A 22,259-nucleotide genomic window follows, 5' to 3' on the forward strand; every position below is an offset into this window, starting at 1 on the left:
CGTGCCTGCGTGGGTTTTCTCCGGGCACTCCGGTTTCCTCCCACATCCCAAAAATATGCACTAATTGGAGACTCTAAATTGCCCGTAGGCATGACTGTGAGTGCGACTGGTTGTTTGTTTCTATGTGCCCTGCGATTGGCTGGCAACCAGTTCAGGGTGTACCCCGCCTCCTGCCCGATGACAGCTGGGATAGGCTCCAGCACGCCCGCGACCCTTGTGAGGAGAAGCGGCTCAGAAAATGGATGGATGTATGGAAAATTAATCACAGAAGACAAGCAATCTTGTTATATAGCAACAGACTAAACTAACACCTCCACATCCCCTGCACATGCACATGCACATTTTGGCTGAGGCAGCACTGAGGGTGACCTCTGTAATTGACACACCCTCAATCGCGTGCATGCTATCAAAACAAAGATAGTCCTTGGGAGAAGACAAGGGAAGTCTCAAGACACTTTTTTTTTAAGTTTCTAAGGATTGAGAGTGATGATGTTTAACAAATATTTATTTTTTGTGAAATATGTTTGTGCATTTAGCTGTATTCAATTTTACAACTCAATAAGTCATTGAATTTCTGGGAAAATATAATTTATTTATTTTCATTTGATAAAATCATTTTGCGGCAGAATTTTTCTTTTTCTTTAATGAGAAATACCTAGGTGGTTCTTACTTTTACCACTACTACTGGTGCGAGCCCTCATGTAATTCATAAAAATATGAAGTCATGATATTCATATCACATCAGTCTATTATAAATGTCCAACAATAAGACTTGCCCTGGATCTATGTTCTGTTATTTTTAAATTTTTTGATCTTATTTGTGGATTTATTGAAATCCCATTATTAAAGTCCTCCAATCAGTAAACTTTAAATAAACTGTAAATTTATCCTTCTTGCACCGTTTGCTCTCCATCCCTCCAGCTTGATCATTTTCCCTCTTAAATTTTCAATTACCATGATGTTTGACATTAGCTTTTTACAATAATGTGCTTTAGAGGAAAGAAAGGGAAGTTTTTGGTTTGGAAGCACTCCAACTGCCATCGACTGATAGACATACATAAGGTTTCTGCCGAGGATTTGATGTTCCAATGGCCACATTATCACCCTGCCTCAGGCACATTCCAGTAGCCTCCACCCACCTGCCCAAAAATAAACTAAACAGCTTTAACTCCTTCCTCTCCACCCAGTGCCCCCATAATGCTTAACAACCTAAACATTAAATCATGTACTGTAAGCAAAGAGTAGTAGATTTGGGTTATGTGCTGTTCAAAACTTAAACCGCAAAGTGGTTTCAAATCATCAATATTACAATTATAAGCGCAGTTTTAGAGCCTGACCAAATTTTATTTTTTTAACAAAGGCTTCCATTGTTTCCATTATGTCATTGCATATGTATGTGCTATGAAGAAACTGTGCAGGGTGCATGTGGACAGCATGATGAGTCATATTTTAGAACACGTTAGGGCGTGACCAAATGTTTACATGCTGAATAATAATCTAGGTCACCATAAATATGAAAGACAATAAATCAAGTTATATTTAATGCTGACATTGTGATGTTCTACCTCTTCAGCATGGAAAACTTCTTATCAGTTGTTTTTGTCCCATATGTTAAGTGAACCCTTTGACAAACTATTTGCGATTACTACTACGGAAAATGGATTCCACAAACATTCGCCTGTAGATAAAACTACAGACTTCACTTCACATGATTAGACAAAACCACAAAATATAGGCAACCTAAATCATACCCCAAACGACAGAGCATGAGGTTTGAATTATCATGGGAAAAACTGCTTTTACTATCATAGGTAGGTCATTTTAACTTTACTCACACAGTCATAGCACATTCACACTGCAGTATTGCACTGCAGTAAACCAGTCCAGTGTTAATGTGACAGCAACACTGGATTCCCACTACAAAAGTGTGTGTTAGGCTATGATCTTAACAAGGAGTGTTTTTACCATGTTATAAAATATCCATGTGAGATGTGATTGCCCGTGTTCTGTTTCTCCAGTCAGAGCAATGTGACTTTGTGTAGGCAGAGTTTTTAAATCAACACTATCTTGTCAGCCAAGATGCTGGCTGTCTTGATACACAACTGCTCGAGAGTTGAGCCGATGACTGACATGTTATGATGAAAACATACAGAATCTGATGTACAAAAACCACCAAATCCAGAGTGAGTGTATTCATTCACCACATTTACACCAAGTTGGAGGGAGTGGCGAGCTATTTAGAAAGAAAAGCATAAGTCTTATGGGGGTTATATTGCATACATTATAATCACAAGACAAACATCTGAAATTACAGACTGTATGGTGAGGTTTGAAAGTGAAATGGGTGAAATATGTTGAATTGCATATTGCGCACACACACACACGCACACACACACACGGTACACATTTACATAGAGGAAAAACTTGCTTGGTGGTATAAAAGAGCTCTCAGGGACACATTACTTCTCTGTCAAACATGTTTCATGATTTTGCTCCACAAGCATGTATGCGAGAAAAGTGTCAGTTTAGTTCACATATAAACAACAGTTTAGGTTCAACATGGAAGTGGGTTCAAGTAAGATAAAATCAGTTTCATAAATTACATGAAAAATACTGGTCAAGGATTACAACATTTTGCAAATGCATGAATAACCACATAAGTAAATCAACACAGAGACCATTTGTAATGGAAAAATCCATTATGACAAATACCATTTCTTCAAAATTAGCAGTTTCATCGATAGTAGATAAGAATGATGCATGCACAAGAGCAAATACATACAGATATCCATCCATCCATTTTCTGAGCCGCTTCTCCTCACTCACTGGAGCCTATCCCAGCTATCATCGGGCAGGAGGCGGGGTACACCCTGAACTAGTTGCCAGCCAATCGCAGGGCACATACAAACAAACAACCATTCGCACTCACATTCACACCTACGGGCAATTTAGAGTTGTCAATTAACCTACCATGCATGTTTTCGGGATGTGGGAGGAAACCAGAGTGCCCGGAGAAACCCCACGCAGGCACGGGGAGAACATGCAAACTCCACACAGGCGGAGCCAGGGATTGAACCCCGCTCCTCAGAACTGTGAGGCAGACGCTCTAACCAGTCGTCCACCGTGCCGCCACATACAGATATAAAAAAAAAATTATTGAGAGTGCCGTTTTAAGTCAGACTCTCAACCGAAAGCAGCCCTGTCAACTATGCTTATGACAGTTCTAAATCTCTTCTTGTAAACACGTACCAGTTTACTCCACTAGGGCCACCTTATAATATACAGTCCACTTGTATATTTACAGAAAGCACACGCGTAGTAAAAGATAACAGCATAGAAAAGTTGTTGTACAAATACCTACCGTCACATCTCATTCTACAGCGCTCAGATTCTTCCACCATTGTGGTGCTAGTTGTGGCATAATACTGTATCTACATCTAACAATGCAATAGATTGGAAATCTGATATTGTCAAAGCTTCATCTTAAATAATGTATCACAATATCATAAGATGAAGAATTAGGTTTCTGGTAAAACTAAGAGGTATATGCCAACTCTGATTGTTTAATTCATGAATTAAGAAGTATGGCTCAAATTTGTCCATATTGTGTACATGAATTTAAATAAACTCACTTTCATATGTACATTATACATTTTCTTGCACACAGATCTCCATATGCAATCCTACCTGTCTGAACTGTTCCTCGTAGGTCCATTCCCCGTGGTCTTGGCCAAGATGGCTGTGTGCGGGGTGGGGAGGCAAGATGGCTATGCGGGGCTCTTGGTCCACACTGGGCCGAGCCTTCAGGAGCTGGGAGTGAGGGTGGAGCTGGCGGTGGGGCAGCAGGAGGATGCCTTTCCCAGGCACAACTGCATTGTGGCCTGTGGGCAGACCCTCCTCCGCTAGGTCATCATCAAAGTCTTCTTCCATCTCGCCTTCAAAGTCCTCCTCATCCCACTTTTGTTTGCTGTGTGGGTGTGGGAAATTAAATATTGTTTTTAAAAGCAATGAAGATAAAAGGGTGTACACTGGTAGCTTGATTTACGAGTGCCCCAATTGACGAAGAGATTACGAGCTGTCGTGCAGTTGATTTTTTTTTCCTTGTGTTGAGAACTTAAATTTGACTTAAGAGTGAGTTTCACGCACAGCGAACATTCACACACCATCAATTCATGTGGTCACTTTGCAGTGAAAGTACAGGTACAGTTCATTTGTGCTCGCACTTTCCGAAATTTGTGCAGGTATTTTGCCAACTTTTTTTTCTTCAAAGGGAGTGCTGAGACAAAACTCCTTGTAGATGAAAGAGAGGAAAAGTTAGGCGTTTAAAAACAAAGAAAACAGTGAAGATGGCGAAGTTCAGTGGAAGAAAAAAAACAGTGATTAAGGAAAAAAACATTTACATTGCACTAGCTATGGCTTTATACAGTACAATACTTTACAGTAATATTTTTAATATTGAATGTTTTTTGAATGGCTGGAACCGATGCATTTCCATTCATTTCAAATGGGGATGTTGATTTGATGAGAGATTTAGCGGTGAAATTTGGAGCTTTTTTTAAATTTTATTTGTAACAATTTTTTGTTATATGTTAAAACTGTCTGTATTTTATATATAATTATATTCTATATTATAGAATATTATTTAAATCATCTTTTGAAAAATCACCCCTCTCAGGGCCCCATTTTAATTATAATTTTACAACTGGTCACGGCCATTCAGAGCGTGTAGTGAAAGGAGGCGTGACCAAATAATCTTTCAATCCTCTGCACACGCCCACCGTGCAGACAGAGGCTCACGGGGATATATAACAACCTCTCACAGAGTATACTATTATAGTTTCTTGGCCGTATTATTTAACTCCAGGTGGCAACAGAAGTTTTAAGGGAAAAATTGGAGAGCTCTCCATTTCAAATCAAGGGTAAAAATATATAATGGTGGTGTGTCCCCTCTTATATATGCGGACAGCTGCATGGTTGAGCTTGGAAAGCCACACCATTTTTCATGTCACCGTGCTCACCGAGTCGTCTGGTAAGTTGATCACCACTCATATTTTCAATTGATCGTACATTCCAAAAAATATAACATCAAACCGGTAACATTTTGTGTAACATTGTGTGCTCACGGCCAACCCAAAGGCGCACTTTGAAGCAGGACGCAGCGGTCTCTTCATCCAGGCCAATTCCAGTGGGCCGTCGACGCTCTCAGACAACCGAGTTGCACTCTGAGGCATCCAGGTGAGCACGACGAATTTATATATTCCTGAATCTTTTTGTTGTGCAAGATTAGTGAGTTGGGGGAGTTTCTTTGGGCAGAGACCCAAGGTGGTGAGGGCTGAAATAAGGCTACATTCAAAATATTGCAACCAGTTTGAAAACGACATATTCTCCCCTGAATTTACAAACATGGTCACAGAATGACAAACTCATAAGTCAAGGTACCACTGTATATTTACAAACAAACAAAGGTAAATTTTTTGGTTCTTACATTTGCTCTTCCTCATCCGACCCCATAATATCTTTGTATTGTTCTTCTCCCTCATTGTCATCGTCTTCACCTTCATCCTCACTGCCGCTGCTGCGCTCCGACATGCGGCTGTCCGAAATGCGGCTGTCTGACACCCTCTGTAACCCGGCCGCTGCCGCACGCATGGCTGCCAGGGCCACCAATTGGGCTTGCTCCGTCTCAGGGGCCGGGCTGTTTTTAGAGTCATCCCCTGCTACTCCACTTGGGTGCTGGATGGCTGCTTGCTGCTGAAGCTGCTGCTCCATCAACAGCTTGGCCCTTTGCTGCCTGTGCAGGTTCTCCATGACGGCCTGCAGCTTCATCTCTGTGGGAAATGGCACAGTGATAAATTGCCTTGCTTCCCTTCCCTCCCCCACTGAGGGAGCACCAGTTGTGGGTTCGTTTGGTGATGATGATTGGTATTTCTGCCTTGAGAAAGCAAATTGCAAATCACGCGACTGGCTAGCAGCTTATTGGAGAATCTTGAATGTGATGGGGATGATGAACTATTTGTCCTTGAGGAGAAATGGAAGAGGTCCAGTTGTCGAGATGTAGACTTTTCACTTGTCTTGATGTAAAACCAAAGATGGACGTGAGGCAGCCAGTGGAAACACAGGCATATGAGACCTTGTTCACAACTACAAAAACCTGTGTGTGACAAAAATAAAAAATTGTCAGATTGCTACTTCTGTGTGCTAACATAAAGTAGTTTAAATGCAAACCAGAAAATTCTAATTCACATGCCTTTTAACATTAATATAAAGACCTACATTCAATAGCATCATGTAAGATTTTCTTCTTATTGATATAAATGTATTGATCATAACACTAAGTGTATAGATTAAATCTACAATTATTTGGTGTCATGATTTGTTAGTTGGCATTGCAATCGACCAGTTGCTTTCATATCAACAAGCTACAGCTACAACTATGACACAAATACAATTGTGACCGAATCAATTGTCCATAAAAAAAGATGACTTCCGTCGTAAAGTAGAATGGCACTTAGAAGAACCAAAACCCAAACAAATGTGGATGAATCCATGATTAATCTCTGCTGATATATTCCTGCATTAGTCACTAAGAAATTTAAGAGTATGGATTTTTAAGGTTAACAAATTTGCTGGATACACATCAAAATTTTATGTGCTGACTCATTCCTCCACAAAGTTCTGTGGAACTCCACTATTAGGAATTTCCCTCAATCCTTCCAAATAAACAGAGCTGAAAACAGAATCTGCTTGGCGGAATAAAGAGTGATTCCACACAATACATGCAGTCACAGATTTCATGTCCTCTGTAGGAGGTGTGCTGTGGAATGACTCACGCAAAAAACACACCAGACAGAAACATTGCAGACTCAACAAAAGGAAATGAGCACTCATGGATAAACTTATTCTATTTGCCTGGTTGGCTCAAATCCAAGATTAATGTTAGCCAACTAGCGAAACTACGTAATGTCAGTGGCGTGGTGTCATACCTGCTCTCGAAAAAGCTCAGTTGTGAAAAGTAGGTATCGTCAAACTAGTTTAGTCTGTAAAGGACAGTTGTCACTTGTCATCCCTGATTTACTGGTGTCTACCACAGATGTTAAACTCAAGGCGTGGGGGCCAGATCCAGCCTGCCACATAATTTTATGTGGCCTGCAAAAGTAAATCATGTGCATCAACTTCTATGATTCTTGCAAAAATCTGTACCAGAATTTCAAACGGTCAGATGTAATAAATATAGTAAATGTAGTAAATGTAGTAAATGTAAATGTAGATGTAGTAAATGTAGTAAAAAATAAATAAAAATAAAAAGTTACACACATTTTTTTAACCAAATTCCTTTTTATAGTAATTCATCAAACTTTTATCCTTGAATTCTGATTTCAAAACTAATTATCCATCAATTTGTTGTGTATACCGTATGTAATGATATGTTGAGGCGATTAAACGTTTATGGTTTCACAGTCATAACAGCCCTCTGGGGCAAACCATAACTACATTGTGGCTTGTGACAAAAATGTCTTTGACACCCCTGCTCTACACACAAGTGCAGTTACCACCGCTTTTGAATTCTAGTTGTGAAGAGGTTCGTGGGGCAGTGACCTGTCAGGCATTTTCCTGTTATCACTTTTTGTCATTCAGATTTCATTGTCACCTCTCATGACATTCCTCACACTTTCTGTGCAAATGTAACTGGGGGGGGGGGGGAAACTTGGAATGCAATAGTTGTCTTTTATGCTTGAGACTCACATTTGCTTGTTTGTGTGTTGACATCAAAAACACTGAAAAAGTAGTTCATAAATCTAGAACAAATTTGTTGGACAGTCTATAATTTTCATTATTTGAATGAATGATTGATTAAAATGATTTTTAATGATTTAACGGAACACCTGTGCTGCTCTTTGTGACATATTTTCACCTTAATAGTTCCCTATTGTACTGGTTAACAACGCTGTTTTTTTTAAATTGTGTTGAATTGCGCAGAAATTAAAGAATATTTATAACGTCTTCTACGGGCAATTTTCTTACCCTGTACTGAATATACTACATGCATGACCTGAAAGGTTGGATGTTTGGTGTCTTGCTCCAGGGCAGTTTAAGTCCTCTGAAATAAAACTGGCACGTCTCCAGGGGCCAATTCTCATGACTTAAGAAGCCCTTAAGAACTGGACTCAAAATAGCCCGCCATCTCTGGTCCCTGAGCCCAGTCCTTACAGACTGAGCTACAGCCACCCCACTGCTATGTTAATCAACACTTTACCATATCATATTGTACACGTCTTCATTTGGACTACTCTAAAGCCCTTTCCATGGCTGCCAAATGAGACTAAATTTAAAACAGACCGAACATGAGCAATGTGTATGCATACTATACTATACTGTGCTGACACCTGCTCCCACGTCCAACATAGCATCTGCTCATGCGTCGTATAAGTCATTTGAAAAGAAGAACGAGAAGTGACTAAAGGCATTCTCTTCTCTTGCTTCTTCCTGCACAGGAGGAAGCAGAAGTGGTCGCTTTGTTTCATGCCACTGTTCATCCTTCATGATTTCCTACATGCTAGATGGTGCAAATTACATTGCGCCACCATATATGTTCGCCCTGCTTCCTCAAATGAAAGCTGGGGAAAAAAGTTATTATGACAGCTGACATGATTCAATGAAAATGACTAAATATTCTTTCAGTGTATGTGGCGGTCAAAGTTTTTTGTCAATTCTACAAAAAAAAAACTTACAGAACAATGTTATACCATATTTATTGTGATGTACTGTTATTTTTATTTTATACCCAATTTACTACCATGCAGAGTGAGTGGAAATACTGTAAATTAAGGGAATAAATGCCAACCAGTGTGCCGTGGCACATTGGTGTGCCATTAGAGATTGTCGGGTGTGCCTGCGGGAAATTATATTAAATACCGAATTCAGTTCTCTTGGAAAGCTGCACGATTGAGTGCCTACCTTTTTCTTCTTCCTATGCCCCACTGTGCACAACCTGGCCTGCACCCTCTGCAATCCACGGACTTATAAACCAATCAGAAGAGGATTGCGGCAGGTCTTAAGAAACACAACCTGAGATTCATTCAAGTCTTAGCAATTTGAATTAAAAGCACATACAGATTTAATCTTAACCATCCTACACATGACGAGGACAATTTAATTTTTTTTATTTTTAAATCAGCACATGTATGCTTACTGCTCTTCTAGTGTTTGGTGTGCTTGAGAAGACCAACACAGCACAGCACACACATAATGATACCTCAACCGACAAACGTTAGTCTCCTCCCTTGGGAGAGACACAATCCCAACATTCAACACAACCAGTTGCTCCTCTATTTGTTTTCGGCAACAGGTCCCTTCCCAATTGGCTATCGTTCTGATTCATGTCACTGTCACGGAGTCTGTGGCTCGACGTTGACCACAAACCCTCCCCCCCCCCAACCCCCACACACGAGGATTCATGATCGTAAATTTTGAACACGTATTTATGATTGTTGCACCCAACCGTTTTCTGAGATGATCGGGGAGGAAAATTCTCTTAATACAACACATAATAAGATATATCATACGATGTCCTCGCTCAGGATAATATATTATAAACTTCCGATAATTGGGTTTGCTGAACTTGGTCACAAGGGAGGAATTGGGCTCAAATTAGGCCTGATTATCAGTATGTGAGTACCACGCTTTATTTGCAATGTTGAATATTTATTGCACTTCATCACTGTTATTTTTGTAAAGAATGAAATGAGAGATAATGACACATATACTGTGTATCACCCACGATACAGCAAAAAAAATGCTGCAATGTGTGATGTGTAAAAAAAAATCCTCATACATGCAACGTCTTCACCAACACCTTAATCGGCTCAAGTAATGTTAGCTAGCAAGGGTAGGTGGTAGGCTCCTATATGAGAGTAGGGAGGAGCCACACAGATAAAGAAGTATAAACGATGACAGCTAATGGGTTAATCCTCTTTTCTTTTTTTTCTTTTTTAAAACCCACATTCGAGTAGAAGATTGCAAGGTCTAAGCAAACAGGACAGGGTGATAAGAAGCTGAGCTAAGGGTCTAACTCCAACTAGATAAAGAGACTTGCACTGCCTCACATGCATGCACATAATGTGCATATGTTCGCATCCAAAGCTAATACCGCTTGCTGGCATTTGCCACTCCAAAATTTCAGCCTCCTAGGACACTTTTAAAATATTCCCCCCCCCCCACAAAATTGGTACACATGTCACAATTATTGAATTATATAGTAAGATTTCAGCAGACCAATCTAATTGTAAACATGCGTACAAAGATGAATGCTTTTATGCGCAGTGACTACTAAAACTGCATGTTGACAACCAGCTAAAGTATGCTGACATACTGAAGCAGGCCAATAAAAAACACAATAATACTGACGGTTTCCTTTGAACCATTGAAGAATGATTCTCTTCAAAAACGGAGCCTGTGAGCATATGAGTTAACCAACTACGAAACTTAATTTTCAAAAGTTTAACACCTGATACTCAGTTCTCCAACACTCTGGTGTTGCATTTCATACATCACACCAGATGTAGACATTGCCGTCCTTAGGCCTATAATTATGTCAATGCCGGAGTCGGTGTGGCTGTGTAGAAGCGTGGTAATATCCCGCTTTGCTGGTTTTGTAAAAAATGACTAAGGCATATTTCTGATGGGATCTCTGTGTGAAAGAGGCCATGTTTATTTGCCAGGAGAATAAAGTGTATTGAGGTTCCCAGGTAATCAAAAAGTACATATTAGCATTACGGGAAGCCAGGGGAAATACCTTTAAAGATAATAAACCAGAATGCAAATAACTGGTAGGTTGTGTACACAAAGCCCTATTCAGTTTATTCCATGTAACAGGTTTGAACTCTTCTCTTTGGCCAAAGTCACATTAACTCAAGAAGAACACATTCTCTCTCGCTCTCTTTTCTTGAATAGGATTGGGCTGATTGAATAATTAATTCCCACATATGTATGCCTTCACATTGTTAGAGTCAAACATACTGTCATGAGGGCTTGGAGTACATATACATTTATTTTCAAAACTTGTTTATGGTCAAAAATGCCTAAGAGCAGTGTAAAATGTGTTTAAATGTGAAAATTATGGTTTGAACAAAGTTTTTTTTATAGTCAACTATAACGTGATAAAAGTCGAGTAAAAGTTGATTAATCGATGACGTCATTGATCATCTTTCAGCAAAATACATTGGTCTCCAACCTTTTTTGGGCCACGGAACATTTGCATGTAAATTTCAATGGACAGGCATAGAAACAAATAAAAACATATGGTTAAAAATACAAGTCCTGTGAATGTTTCTCTTCAACAAACCGGCCTGTGTTTTCTATAGCATATCGTGTTGTGAGACGCGACATCGAAAGCGGGCTCCATAAAATTAAGCATTTCTCTGTTTTACTGTTTCAATTCCACTTGTGCTTTTATTGTATTTGAGGACAGACTTGCATATTTTGCAAGTGACTGTGCTGCCGGTCTCATTTTTAGTCAAATATTTCCACACGTTGCGAAAGTGTTGTAAAGTGACCCAGGTGTTGTGATGTTTGTGCATATTCTGATATGAATAGTTAGCGTTTTCACACAGTTATTGCTTGCGCACTATTTGACATAATATTTTGGGGGCAAAGATGGAGCTTCACTTCACGCCCCTGCCTTCATTCCACACCTCCAGTCCAGCTGGTATGAATATTTCAAGACTTGCGGCGATCGGAATAGCCAAAGTTAGCAAGGCTAATCGCTATTCCCATCCACAACCATCTTATTTTCATTCTCTCGGTCCTTTGCATATTAGATGATTCGAAGACAAGATGCTATAAACATGTGATAAGCGAATAGTCGACTTCTGATGCGGAGTAGTCGACTTGTCATCTAGTCGACTAATCAGTTGAACACAGAGTGTGAATAGAGCTATTTTAATTAGAAAGCAGTATCTGTAAAAAACAGTGTAGTAAATAGACTTTACACGATCAGGATTTTTGGGGCCGATCAGCGAGTTTAAAAAACGATAACCGATCACCGATCCGATCACAAGATGGTGCGATGTGTCTATTTAAATAACTTGTTCATTTACTGTATATACTGGTTTACTTAATTGCTCAAAAATATATATTTACAATAAATAATGTATCTTTGTTCATCTATTTATGCCAGTGAGACATAGTGACAAAAGAATGTCTTTCCTGCCATCTAATAGAAGACCATACAGTAATTAGTGTCTCCACTTTTTGTGACATTTTTATTTGTTGGTGTGCCGTGAGATTTTTCACTTGTAAAATATGTTCCTTGGTTCATTAAAGGTTGGAAATCACTGCTCTAGTCAGGTCATGTAATTCTAATCAGTCAGGTCAAACCAACATTACAACATGATAGAAATCATGGGTGCTAACTTACTTTAATTAAATTACTTTATTGTAATTAAATTACTTCACCCTCACCGAAACTTGAGAGCATGATTCGACAGAACGGCAGCATCTTTAGCCAGTCTTTAACTGTTAGTGCTAGCAGCAGCTTGCTTGGCTACATAACGTTTTGTTGCCTGCTTGCGAGCATTACGTGTTGTCTGTCTCAGACGTGTTGTCTGTCCCACACCGCCGACATGTTTTTTTTTTTTAATAACTTTATTGGTGGTCAGATAGTTACAGTACTACGTCAAAAGACACACGACAAGGCTAAAAATAAACTAGCTTTTGGATTCAAATATACCGTACAGGATGTCGACACGGAGTAAATGTCTTTTGCGGAGCCGATCAATGACGTCATTGATCGGATTGGCGAATTATGAGATTAAAGCCGATCAGCCGATCAGCATAAAATGCTAAGTATCGGCCGATACCGATAAGGCCGATCAGATCAGTAGTAAGTGGCAAAAAGTAGTCACTTATGATCCTCTATTACACTCACAAAAACAACATAGGCACAAGAAGTCGGTCAGTGGTGCCGGTCTTGATTATGCGTCACTCTCTCACATTCCTTGCAGTATTACCTCGCATTGGAAATAACACAGCCTCTATTGAGCTCGGCTGCACCAACAACAAGATCATTGAGGAAGTGTCACACAGGCTGGTCACGCACTTTCCACTGACCTCTTCCAATAAGCCACAGCAACACAGTGATCCAAATCTCATTAGCCTCAGCTATTCTATAAATTAAATGGGCATACAACAAAAACAATCCTGTGATCCACTTCAGGGCAAGCATACAGTACATCAGCGCAAGCAATTTTCTTGGAATGTGCTACTAAATAATACAGGAAAAAACAACGGAGCATGATATGCTTGATTTAAAAAAAAACATACAACACTATATTATATGAAAATAATCCAAATGAGCATTATTTGAAACATTATGCCAAATTGTATCTCATATTGTGCAGATGTAGCTGATGAAGTGTGTGAATGTCGTCGACAATTAGTTTTATCCTAACTTGTACACTGTTGACTGCTGTCTTTTCCTTTTATTGAAAAAATAATAATAAATCCATCCATACAGCCAATAATTATGATATGGAAAGAGGCAAACATTTTAATCAGCTCCTGAGGCAACAACATTACATTACAGCAAAAGGAGCATCATCAGATAAACGAGAGACAAAATGTTCTGCTGATTCAGCTGAAATGTTCTGCCGTTTATGTTGACTGTTGTGCTGCTAGATATTGACCGCGCCTAGTTGAGAACCTACCATTAGCTTCATAAGGAGACTGTAGCCCTATGAGAGCAAAAAGAAATCAGTCAGATGACAGCTTGAGTAGAACGACACGGTACATGCTGAGAGAGACAATCACACGTTGGCTCAAATCAACCAGTGTGTGGCAGTTTCTTTTGGCAATAACTTGATAATTGTCGGGCTATTATGTAGGACTGTATTGGTTAGTGAAGACCACAGTCCATTGACTTGTCCTCATTTATTGTCACTCTTTGACCAAAGCAGATATAGATCACGTTACAATTTGAAAACACAAACGGCTTTGTCAGGAGACATTATTCCTGAAGTATTTTACGTGCATGATACACAAAAGGTTTAATACAACTAGAGCCCTTAAAATGTGCCTTGGTGACCAATACTTTTGTACATTTCTTTGACAATGTGAGCTGTATGCTCTGAGTGAGAGGCATCTAAATTCCTTTTGTGTTAAAAAGGTTGTTGCCAATAAAAGAGACTGAGGACGCAGGCTGCATGTTGTAGCTCGCAGCCTCGAAACACTGCTTTGGTAACTCTAGACGTTATAATGATAGTACGTCTAGTGTGTGGGGGGGGGGGGTTCAACTTCATTTGGAATGGCATGAACATCCCCAACTGGATTAACTTGTTAGGTTTATATGTCGACTGTTGTGTTGCTATCTTTTTTCTTTTTCTTTCTTTTGTTCTTTTACAGTCAAGCCTTTTGTTTGCAGAAAGGCACACAGTAATAGATAGAGATTTATGTTGTCAACATGGTGACATCCAGAACAAAATGGCTTACAGGCCGCGTTACGCTCCCGTTTTTCTGCACACAGAGACAAAAGGATGTAATAATTGAATGAACCATTTGTTGCAATTGTTTATAGTAGTATGTGATCACACACCTTTGTTACTTACACACTTTTGTTACAGAACCTCATAGGATGATGAATTGTTGCAAAAAATAACTTTCCACTGACCTCTTCCAATAAGCCACAGCAACACAGTGATCCAAATCTCATTAGCCTCAGCTATTCTATAAATTAAATGGGCATAAAACAAAAACAATCCTGTGATCCACTTTAGGGCAAGCATACAGTACATCAGTGCAAGCAATTTTCTTGGAATGTGCTACTAAATAATACAGGAAAAAACAACTGAGCATGATATGCTTGATTTCAAAAAAACATACAACACTATATTATATGAAAATAATCCAAATGAGCATTATTTGATACATTATGCCAAATTGTATCTCATATTGTGCAGATGTAGCTGATGAAGTGTGTGAATGTAGTCGACATTTAGTTTGACACACCAACTACTTAACCGACATAACAACAAAATCATAGTCCGTCATCTTACTGTTTTTTTTTTTAACTTACATTATCTCTTAAAACACCAACCACATAGACAACTACCGGTACTTGGTGTGATTAAAACAAACAAAAATATATAGCTTGTGACCAGGCACAACAACATACATCAGCAATTTTTTTCCTAGATGTGTCTCATATTTCGCAGCCATTTGTTGCTAAGCAGAATGTCATGACTAAATCAAAGCTCAATAAAAATACAAATAAATAAATACGTCAGTCATCATAAGGCCAGGGAGAGTCAGCAGGGGAAAAAAACTCATGGTAATGACAAAAACAGCACTACAAGGATGATGATCCAAGTTTATATATACACATTCCGTTTGGAGTTGAAACGTTACTCTTTAAGAGTTGTTAGCCATGGTAAGGATAAGCTTTACACGATCAGGATTTTAGGGGCCGATCACCAAGTTTAAAAAAACGATAACCGATCACCGATCCGATCACAAGATGGAGCAATGTGTCTATTTACATGACATTTTCATTTATTGTAGATACTTGTGTACTGTATACTGAGTATCGTAAAGCATTCTCTAGCATTTGAGACAAAAGTTAAAACATCAATGACCTCTAGCGGGCATTCAAGGATTGGCCACTGACATAAGTTTAGGTCAAATCAACATTACAACATGACAGAAATAATGGGTGCTAACTTACTGTAATAAAATTACTTTATTGCAATTAAATTACTTTAACAAATACTGTTAATGATATGCTTACTCTAACTTTCTCACTGTCCCGGTGACATGGACGGGGTGTTGTCCAGAGTTTGCGTCCGTTTGACTTCTTTCTTTTTTTTCTTTTTTCCCCCACGCTGCATCGCTTGAACGCGGCATCCTCCTCCTTGTGTACATTCTTCAGAGGCCCGATCAAATTTGGTGTGTTGAAGCATTTAGATGACGTTCCCCACGACATACTTCAGTTGTGCACAGACTGCAAATAATGTACGTGTCGTTTGTCTGAGACACCGCAAAATAATCCCACACCGACGACGTGTTTTTTCACCGACAAGATTGAAAAACCTTTATTGGCCATCAGATAGCTACAGTACTACAAGGCGAAAAATAAACTAGCTTTTGGATTCATACGCGACGGCGACACGGAGTAAATGTCTTGTGCGGAGCCGATCGATGATGTCATTGATCGGATCGGCGAATTATGACATGAAAGACGATCAGCCTAAAATGCTAATTATCGGCCGATACCGATTAAACCGATCAGATCGGTGTAAATTCTAGTAAGGAGTCCAATTTTTATTCAAACTGGACTGAGGGCAGTAAGTAAACAGACAACTGAAGCCAACCGGAGACTTAGAGGATGTATATATATATATATATATATATATATATATATATATATAATTCTGAAGAATGTGTGTTGTCATTTTTGGCCATGTAATCCCAAAAGTTGCAATGTTGCTGTGATGATGAATCGATGTGCAAATAAGAGTTGCGGTTTACGTCACCCATTTTCTATTAGTTGGCCAAGTAGGCCTACTAGCCTGGTAGTACTTGGTTTTACCAAAGGACATTTTCTTCTATGTTTAAAAAAAAAAAAAGGTTACATACAGTTCAGGAGTATGTTCTCGTGCAGAGTTCCCATCAAGTTCAAAGAAGAGACATTCACACTGATTTGATATATTAGGCAATCTGCCAGGCCATAGTATGAAATGTGAATGTATCAGGTTTTACAGACACATGACCGTGTTGCAGAATGCAGCTGCATGCTAGTATCCAGGCAGACAAGTAACAGGATAGAACATTCTGGCTGATAAAGATCCCACTGTAAGACATGGACTGAAAACAAGACCTACAACTGTTCCTAACAGCTTGCTTGCAAAACTGCGGGGCATCCCAGAACTGCAAGGCCCTTCTGTTGGCTGCGTCCTGCCTGCGTCACGGTCAGGGATTCCCCCATGGCTCCAGCACAAGTGGTGAAGTAACTTGTGCTTTTTGGCACGATAATGCGGTTAAAGCCCCGCGTGCTGCCCAGGCCCGTCAGAAAAGTAACTTTTGGCACAAGAACAGCTGAAAGACAGCCAAGCTGCTTCTGTCTTCCTTCGGGCACACACAAAAAGTGTGTGCAGGCAACTCACATTCACTGAAATACAATCCAGTCCTATACACACAGGAGGGTAATTACTGGAACATTCGAGCAAGTCTTATCCCACACCCTTAACAAACCTTGAAGAGATATTTGAATGTCGTGACAACATAACAGTCTACACAGGCTCGCCAAGGATAAGAGTTTGATAATATGAGAGCAAACAGGCATCAGACCAGTTTGTCTAGTCCGCACGTTTGTGAGTCATTTATTCACAGACACCAACCAGTTTAGGGGCCAACTGTGCCACTGACTCACCTCACAGTGGAGCATGTTTGTATATTACACTTGCTGCTTTCTCAAACAGTCTCCAGTTGAGATTAGAAATCTGTCATGGCCGTCATCTATACACTGAACTAAGTCGCCAAAAGTCACCGAATGTTTCCCACAACGAACACAGCGTGAGATACTTATGATTCATTCCAAAGGTGGGCCTCAGTTGGATTAAATGCAGGACCGATCCAAATACGTGCTTAGAAAAAAAAAGTCCACAGGGAGCTGTTCACATGTTGAGGAAGAAGGCAATGTAAATGCACTCCGGGGAAATAAGCAACTAAAAAAACAACGGTGTGCAGATGTACACCAGAAAGAAAAGAGCAGTACAACTAATGAGAAATAACAACATTCAATCTCTGTGCACCTTTGATACATTGTCTCATATGACGCACATTAACCATGACATCAGCTATTGTTTCAAACAGAACATTTGCAAAGGATAACAGCATTGACTTAATGATATGTAGTAAGGCATTCAGTCTGTTGTTAGATATTAAAAAGCATTACTTTAAATGATCCAAATCAATCAATAATATCAATCTAAGACCCCTTTATGGTGGTCAAAGGCTATTGGCAACCATTCCACTACTGCATGGCAAATGACATCCCATAACGTCCCATAGCCTCCATCTGCCCTTCCATTTTTCAAACCATTTATGCAGTACAGGGTCACGGGTAAGAATACATTATCCAGAGGATCCAGAAGCTACTTTATGTTAACCTAGTTTTATAAAGGCACATCAGATCTGTTACATACACACGGAATCCTCAAGAATTTGCTGGTGCCAGCAAGAACATAGCATATGCCAGATTGGACCAAACAGATTAGCAACATCAAGGCAAGCCTCTAAGGTGATTGGACACCAACGGGATGTGAGATATTTTAGCTATGCAGTGTCTGTATATTTGTTGGTAAATGTTTAATAGCGACAGTGGTAGAAAGCACCCGCACCCACACACACCGCCCCCTTTTCACCACTAGTTGTGATTTTAACATTTGCTGCACATATGTCTGAGTTCGTGTTAAAATTGTAATGTTTCATCATGCCTAGGATATGTCATAACCATGTTCCTGTCAAACGAAATACACACAATGGAAGTCAGTTACCAAATTATTACACCATAATTGTCTTGGACAGGGGTACCCAATATACACATGCAAAAACTTGGATTTGGCAATTTTCAATGACAGTTTGCGTTCTTCATCTTAAAATAAGAAGCTGCTTTCATTGAGGGGTCAAAGAACATATCAAGTTTATGGGCGCACAGAAAAAGGTTGGCAACTGCTGTTGGTCAAGACCCAGCATCTAGATCAGACAAGAAACCTTTAAGTGCTCATACTTTTAAGGGAAGAGACAAAGAACTACACAAGACCAGCTTCCTGTGCCCCAAAACACTCACAGTGAGAAAATGTGACACTACCCACAAACCAGATGCCAGCCAGTATCACAAGTGGAACTTGGTGTTTCTAAGGCAAGTAAACAATGGGAGGATTGCCCAGAGGCATACACTAGGGCTGCACAATATTTTGTTTGAGCATCATCATTGCGATGTACGTGTGCGCAAATCTGCTGCGATTTTGGTGTACTGTAATAGACAGTGAATCAACTGGAATATGAAAAGTGACATTCTCAAAAGATTAAAAGATTGTAGACTTGCTGCATTTCTTATTTCACTCTTCAGAATGAAACTAGGCAGCTGCGTGACTGTGCAACATCAAATTGAAAGTCGAACTACTTTGTGTAGAAAATGGGTTTTCCCAACACTGATCCTGTATTATTTTCACAACACAATAGGTGTTCAAAAAATATATAATAAAATATTTTTTTCCAATATCGTGCAGCCCTAGCGTGTACTGTGGTTGTCTACAACCATACATTTGAGGTTTTCCAGGCCTGTAGACATACTGCAATGTTGCACAAGCACATTGAGTGCCTCCACCCCACAGATGCAGTCAAGGCATCTCTTTTCTCCTGATATGCTGGACTTGTCGAGTGTATGTTTTGACTTGAATTGTCATTAATCTCAGCCATTGATGTGTAACTGACTTTTGTAACTGCCCACGCCACTATATTTCAAACTTTACTACTACAGTTTTATGGGGCTTATCTTTATCAGAGTTGTGCACATTTCACAAAATTACACAAGTTGGAGAGCGTTTAGACCTAGATCAGACCAGGATCCATAACCATGAGTTTAATATTCAGGCATCTTTATCTAAAAACCAAATGACATTAGTCTTATTCACTTGAAGGCAAATTGTATCATTATTACAACCATCCTTCACAGCACATGACATTTGTATCAAGATCCACAGCAAATAATTAGGTGTGCAATATAAGTCATTTTTTTGTCCATCAAGGAAGAATGTAAACCAATGTTACTAGGGCTAATTACTGGACTTCCAGGTTGCATTTTCCCGCACTAAAAACAGTCTGTTGCCAAGCTTTAAATGTAAGCAACCAGTGAAAAGAAACGGTAATCCTAAAGATAAAGTGATGTAGTTTGCCACATGACTTTTATATCAGGCGGCAGGGGGGGTTGAGGTTACACAATCTTATGGCGCATGACGTTTGTAAAAGTCAGCAACTCTCGATTGGTGCCTTTTAATTCGAGCCAGCAAGCTGCCATGACTGAGTTGAATGTGAAAGCACGTTAATTAGCCTTTCTACCCTCGAATCCGATATAATAGGCAGTTTGTTTATCCGTTATCTAGCCTCTAGTTTACCGGATAATACTGTTAACAATCGGCTTGTTAAAACTGTTGGGCCCAAGCTGTGGTTATAAACGTGACAGGGCAATTTTGCCCTCAAGTGAAGGGAAACGCAAAAGGCGGTCGGAAATGTTAGCTATTAATCCTTAACCATTTTTACTGAGCGTAAACAACGCGAACAGATGATGTAGCTCAATCAATTGAATGGCATGTTCTTTTAAAAATATCGAATACATGCTAAACTCGAGTTACAATTTCGTTGAAGTGCCATCTTTTTGGGCATGAAATAGTGCAACACTCGGCGGAGGTGGAACTCTCACAGGCGAGGTGACATATGGCACTGACTTCATCCTCCGCCTGGGCGATTGGTTATCGATCAGGCCGTATCGATGAAAAATATACATTAAGCGAGCAAAACGGAGCCAGAAACACACATAATTACATCGTTATGTTTTTAAAGGTGAGGGGGCGGGGGGGGTATTAAACTTACCACTTGGACTTCCGCTCGTTTTTTACACTCTCTGGGACCGGAAGAAGCATTCCTGATTTTCCCTGACTCCCCTAAATGACACACAGGGCGCAAAAAAAAAAGCTCCACAGACAGAAAGAAGAGCGACGGCTCCTGTGTTTATCTGTCGCAAGTACACTCCTTACATGTGACTGCATGGTATCTACCGCGACCTTCAGCTTTAACGTGTAATTGTGTTTTCGGAGATTGGGTGTCGATTTGCGAGAGAGCCCGGATCGTGGACACACACACACACACACACACACACACACACGCGCGCACACACACGGAGGCGTGGGGAATGAATAGTCTCCGGCCTGCACACTCAGGCCATTGGTTGACAAACAGCAATCAAATGCAAATTCCTAACCTCTGAATCAGCAGGGGCCAACCCCTCAGTCATCACCCCCACCCCCTCGGAGCAGGGGGGTGTCGCTGCTCAATGCACCCGTGGCAACTATAGTGTGTGTGTGTGGGGGGGGGGGGCGTGCGCCACCATGTAGTCTTTACACTCTAATTTAGATTCATTACACTCTAATTTAGATTCATTAAAATAGCGGGTTGATTGAAGTAATGTGGAAAATATACAATTTAAAATAAATAAATCCCTTTCGGCGACTGCCATAAACAAACAAACAGCAACCTCATGACATTATATGCACGATGTGTGTCAGAAATAATGGTGAAGTGTAAATAAAGTTCACTTTTGACTGACACAGTAAGAGAGGTATTTCATTTCATTTTTATCGTGGTGTAGAACTCTTCCTACTGTTATGCCCAAGTAAAAAAAAAAACCTTAGAAACATCTGTCAGTATGATGCAGTACACGTTTGCAAAAATCTGAATCACTGTAAACTACAACCACAATATAATGCTGTACTGTATATTGTTAAATCAATAATTCTCAGTCAAAACTGAACACTACCTTTAAAAAGGCAGAATTTTTGATGCAGCGCTTATATCGAGTATCATTAAATTGTGCACGTGTACCTAATGTGTACATCAACATGCTTTTAACTTTACTCCTCCATACTGCGAAATCAATATTTTAACAGAAAGAAAAAACAACAACACTTCATATGAAAATATTCTATGGCTAAAATCAATTTTTTATCTTTTTCCACCAAGGTGTGATGAAACAGAAAAAAGAATTGACAAGTCAACATTTGTTCAAAAACTGGAACAATTTTGTCAACAATGCTATTACATATTATTACAATAGGGAGACAAATGCAAACCCCCAAACTGCTTATCATTTGTGTCAACAGGAACAGATTTAAAGACATGTAGGTAAATAATAAAAAAAACTCCAACCTGCTAGCAGTAAATTATCCAATAAAAAAGTCTTCAATGAACACAATAATGTGTACAATACAACAAAGTTCAAAACACCTTAAGTTTTTGTCTTTTCAGGAAAGTGCAACATCAATAGTTTGTCTTCTTTTTAGGAAACCAATGACACGGACAATTTCAACAGTAACAGTGTGAACAGTCTGAATTACAGGGGGTCCTCAATTTACAGCAAAGTTCTGTTCCGATGACAGTCACGTAACCCGAATTTATACGCTTGTAAGTCATAACGCCCAGTCGCAAGTCATCAT

General features: G+C 39.7%; 1 protein-coding gene across 3 annotated transcripts in view; it reads right to left on the reverse strand.

Annotated features, from left to right (window-relative positions):
- arid3a (AT-rich interactive domain 3A) overlaps window positions 1-20,729 on the reverse strand; it is a 47,533-nt gene extending 26,804 nt beyond the window's left edge. For 2 of the 3 annotated variants that reach the window (XM_061684744.1, XM_061684743.1), the window contains exons 1-3: window positions 20,641-20,729; window positions 5,486-6,151; window positions 3,688-3,967 (exon numbers count right to left, since the gene is read on the reverse strand). In XM_061684744.1, coding sequence (XP_061540728.1) covers window positions 3,688-3,967; window positions 5,486-5,826 — 621 coding nt within the window. In that variant the 5' untranslated portion in view covers window positions 5,827-6,151; window positions 20,641-20,729. The remainder of the gene's footprint in view (window positions 1-3,687; window positions 3,968-5,485; window positions 6,152-20,640) is intronic. The other variant, XM_061684745.1, reaches the window with a different exon arrangement.
- Between the last annotated feature and the right edge of the window lie 1,530 nt (window positions 20,730-22,259).

Source organism: Phycodurus eques, chromosome 8 (assembly GCF_024500275.1).
Source record: "Phycodurus eques isolate BA_2022a chromosome 8, UOR_Pequ_1.1, whole genome shotgun sequence".
In the NCBI taxonomy this organism is placed as follows: domain Eukaryota; kingdom Metazoa; phylum Chordata; class Actinopteri; order Syngnathiformes; family Syngnathidae; genus Phycodurus; species Phycodurus eques.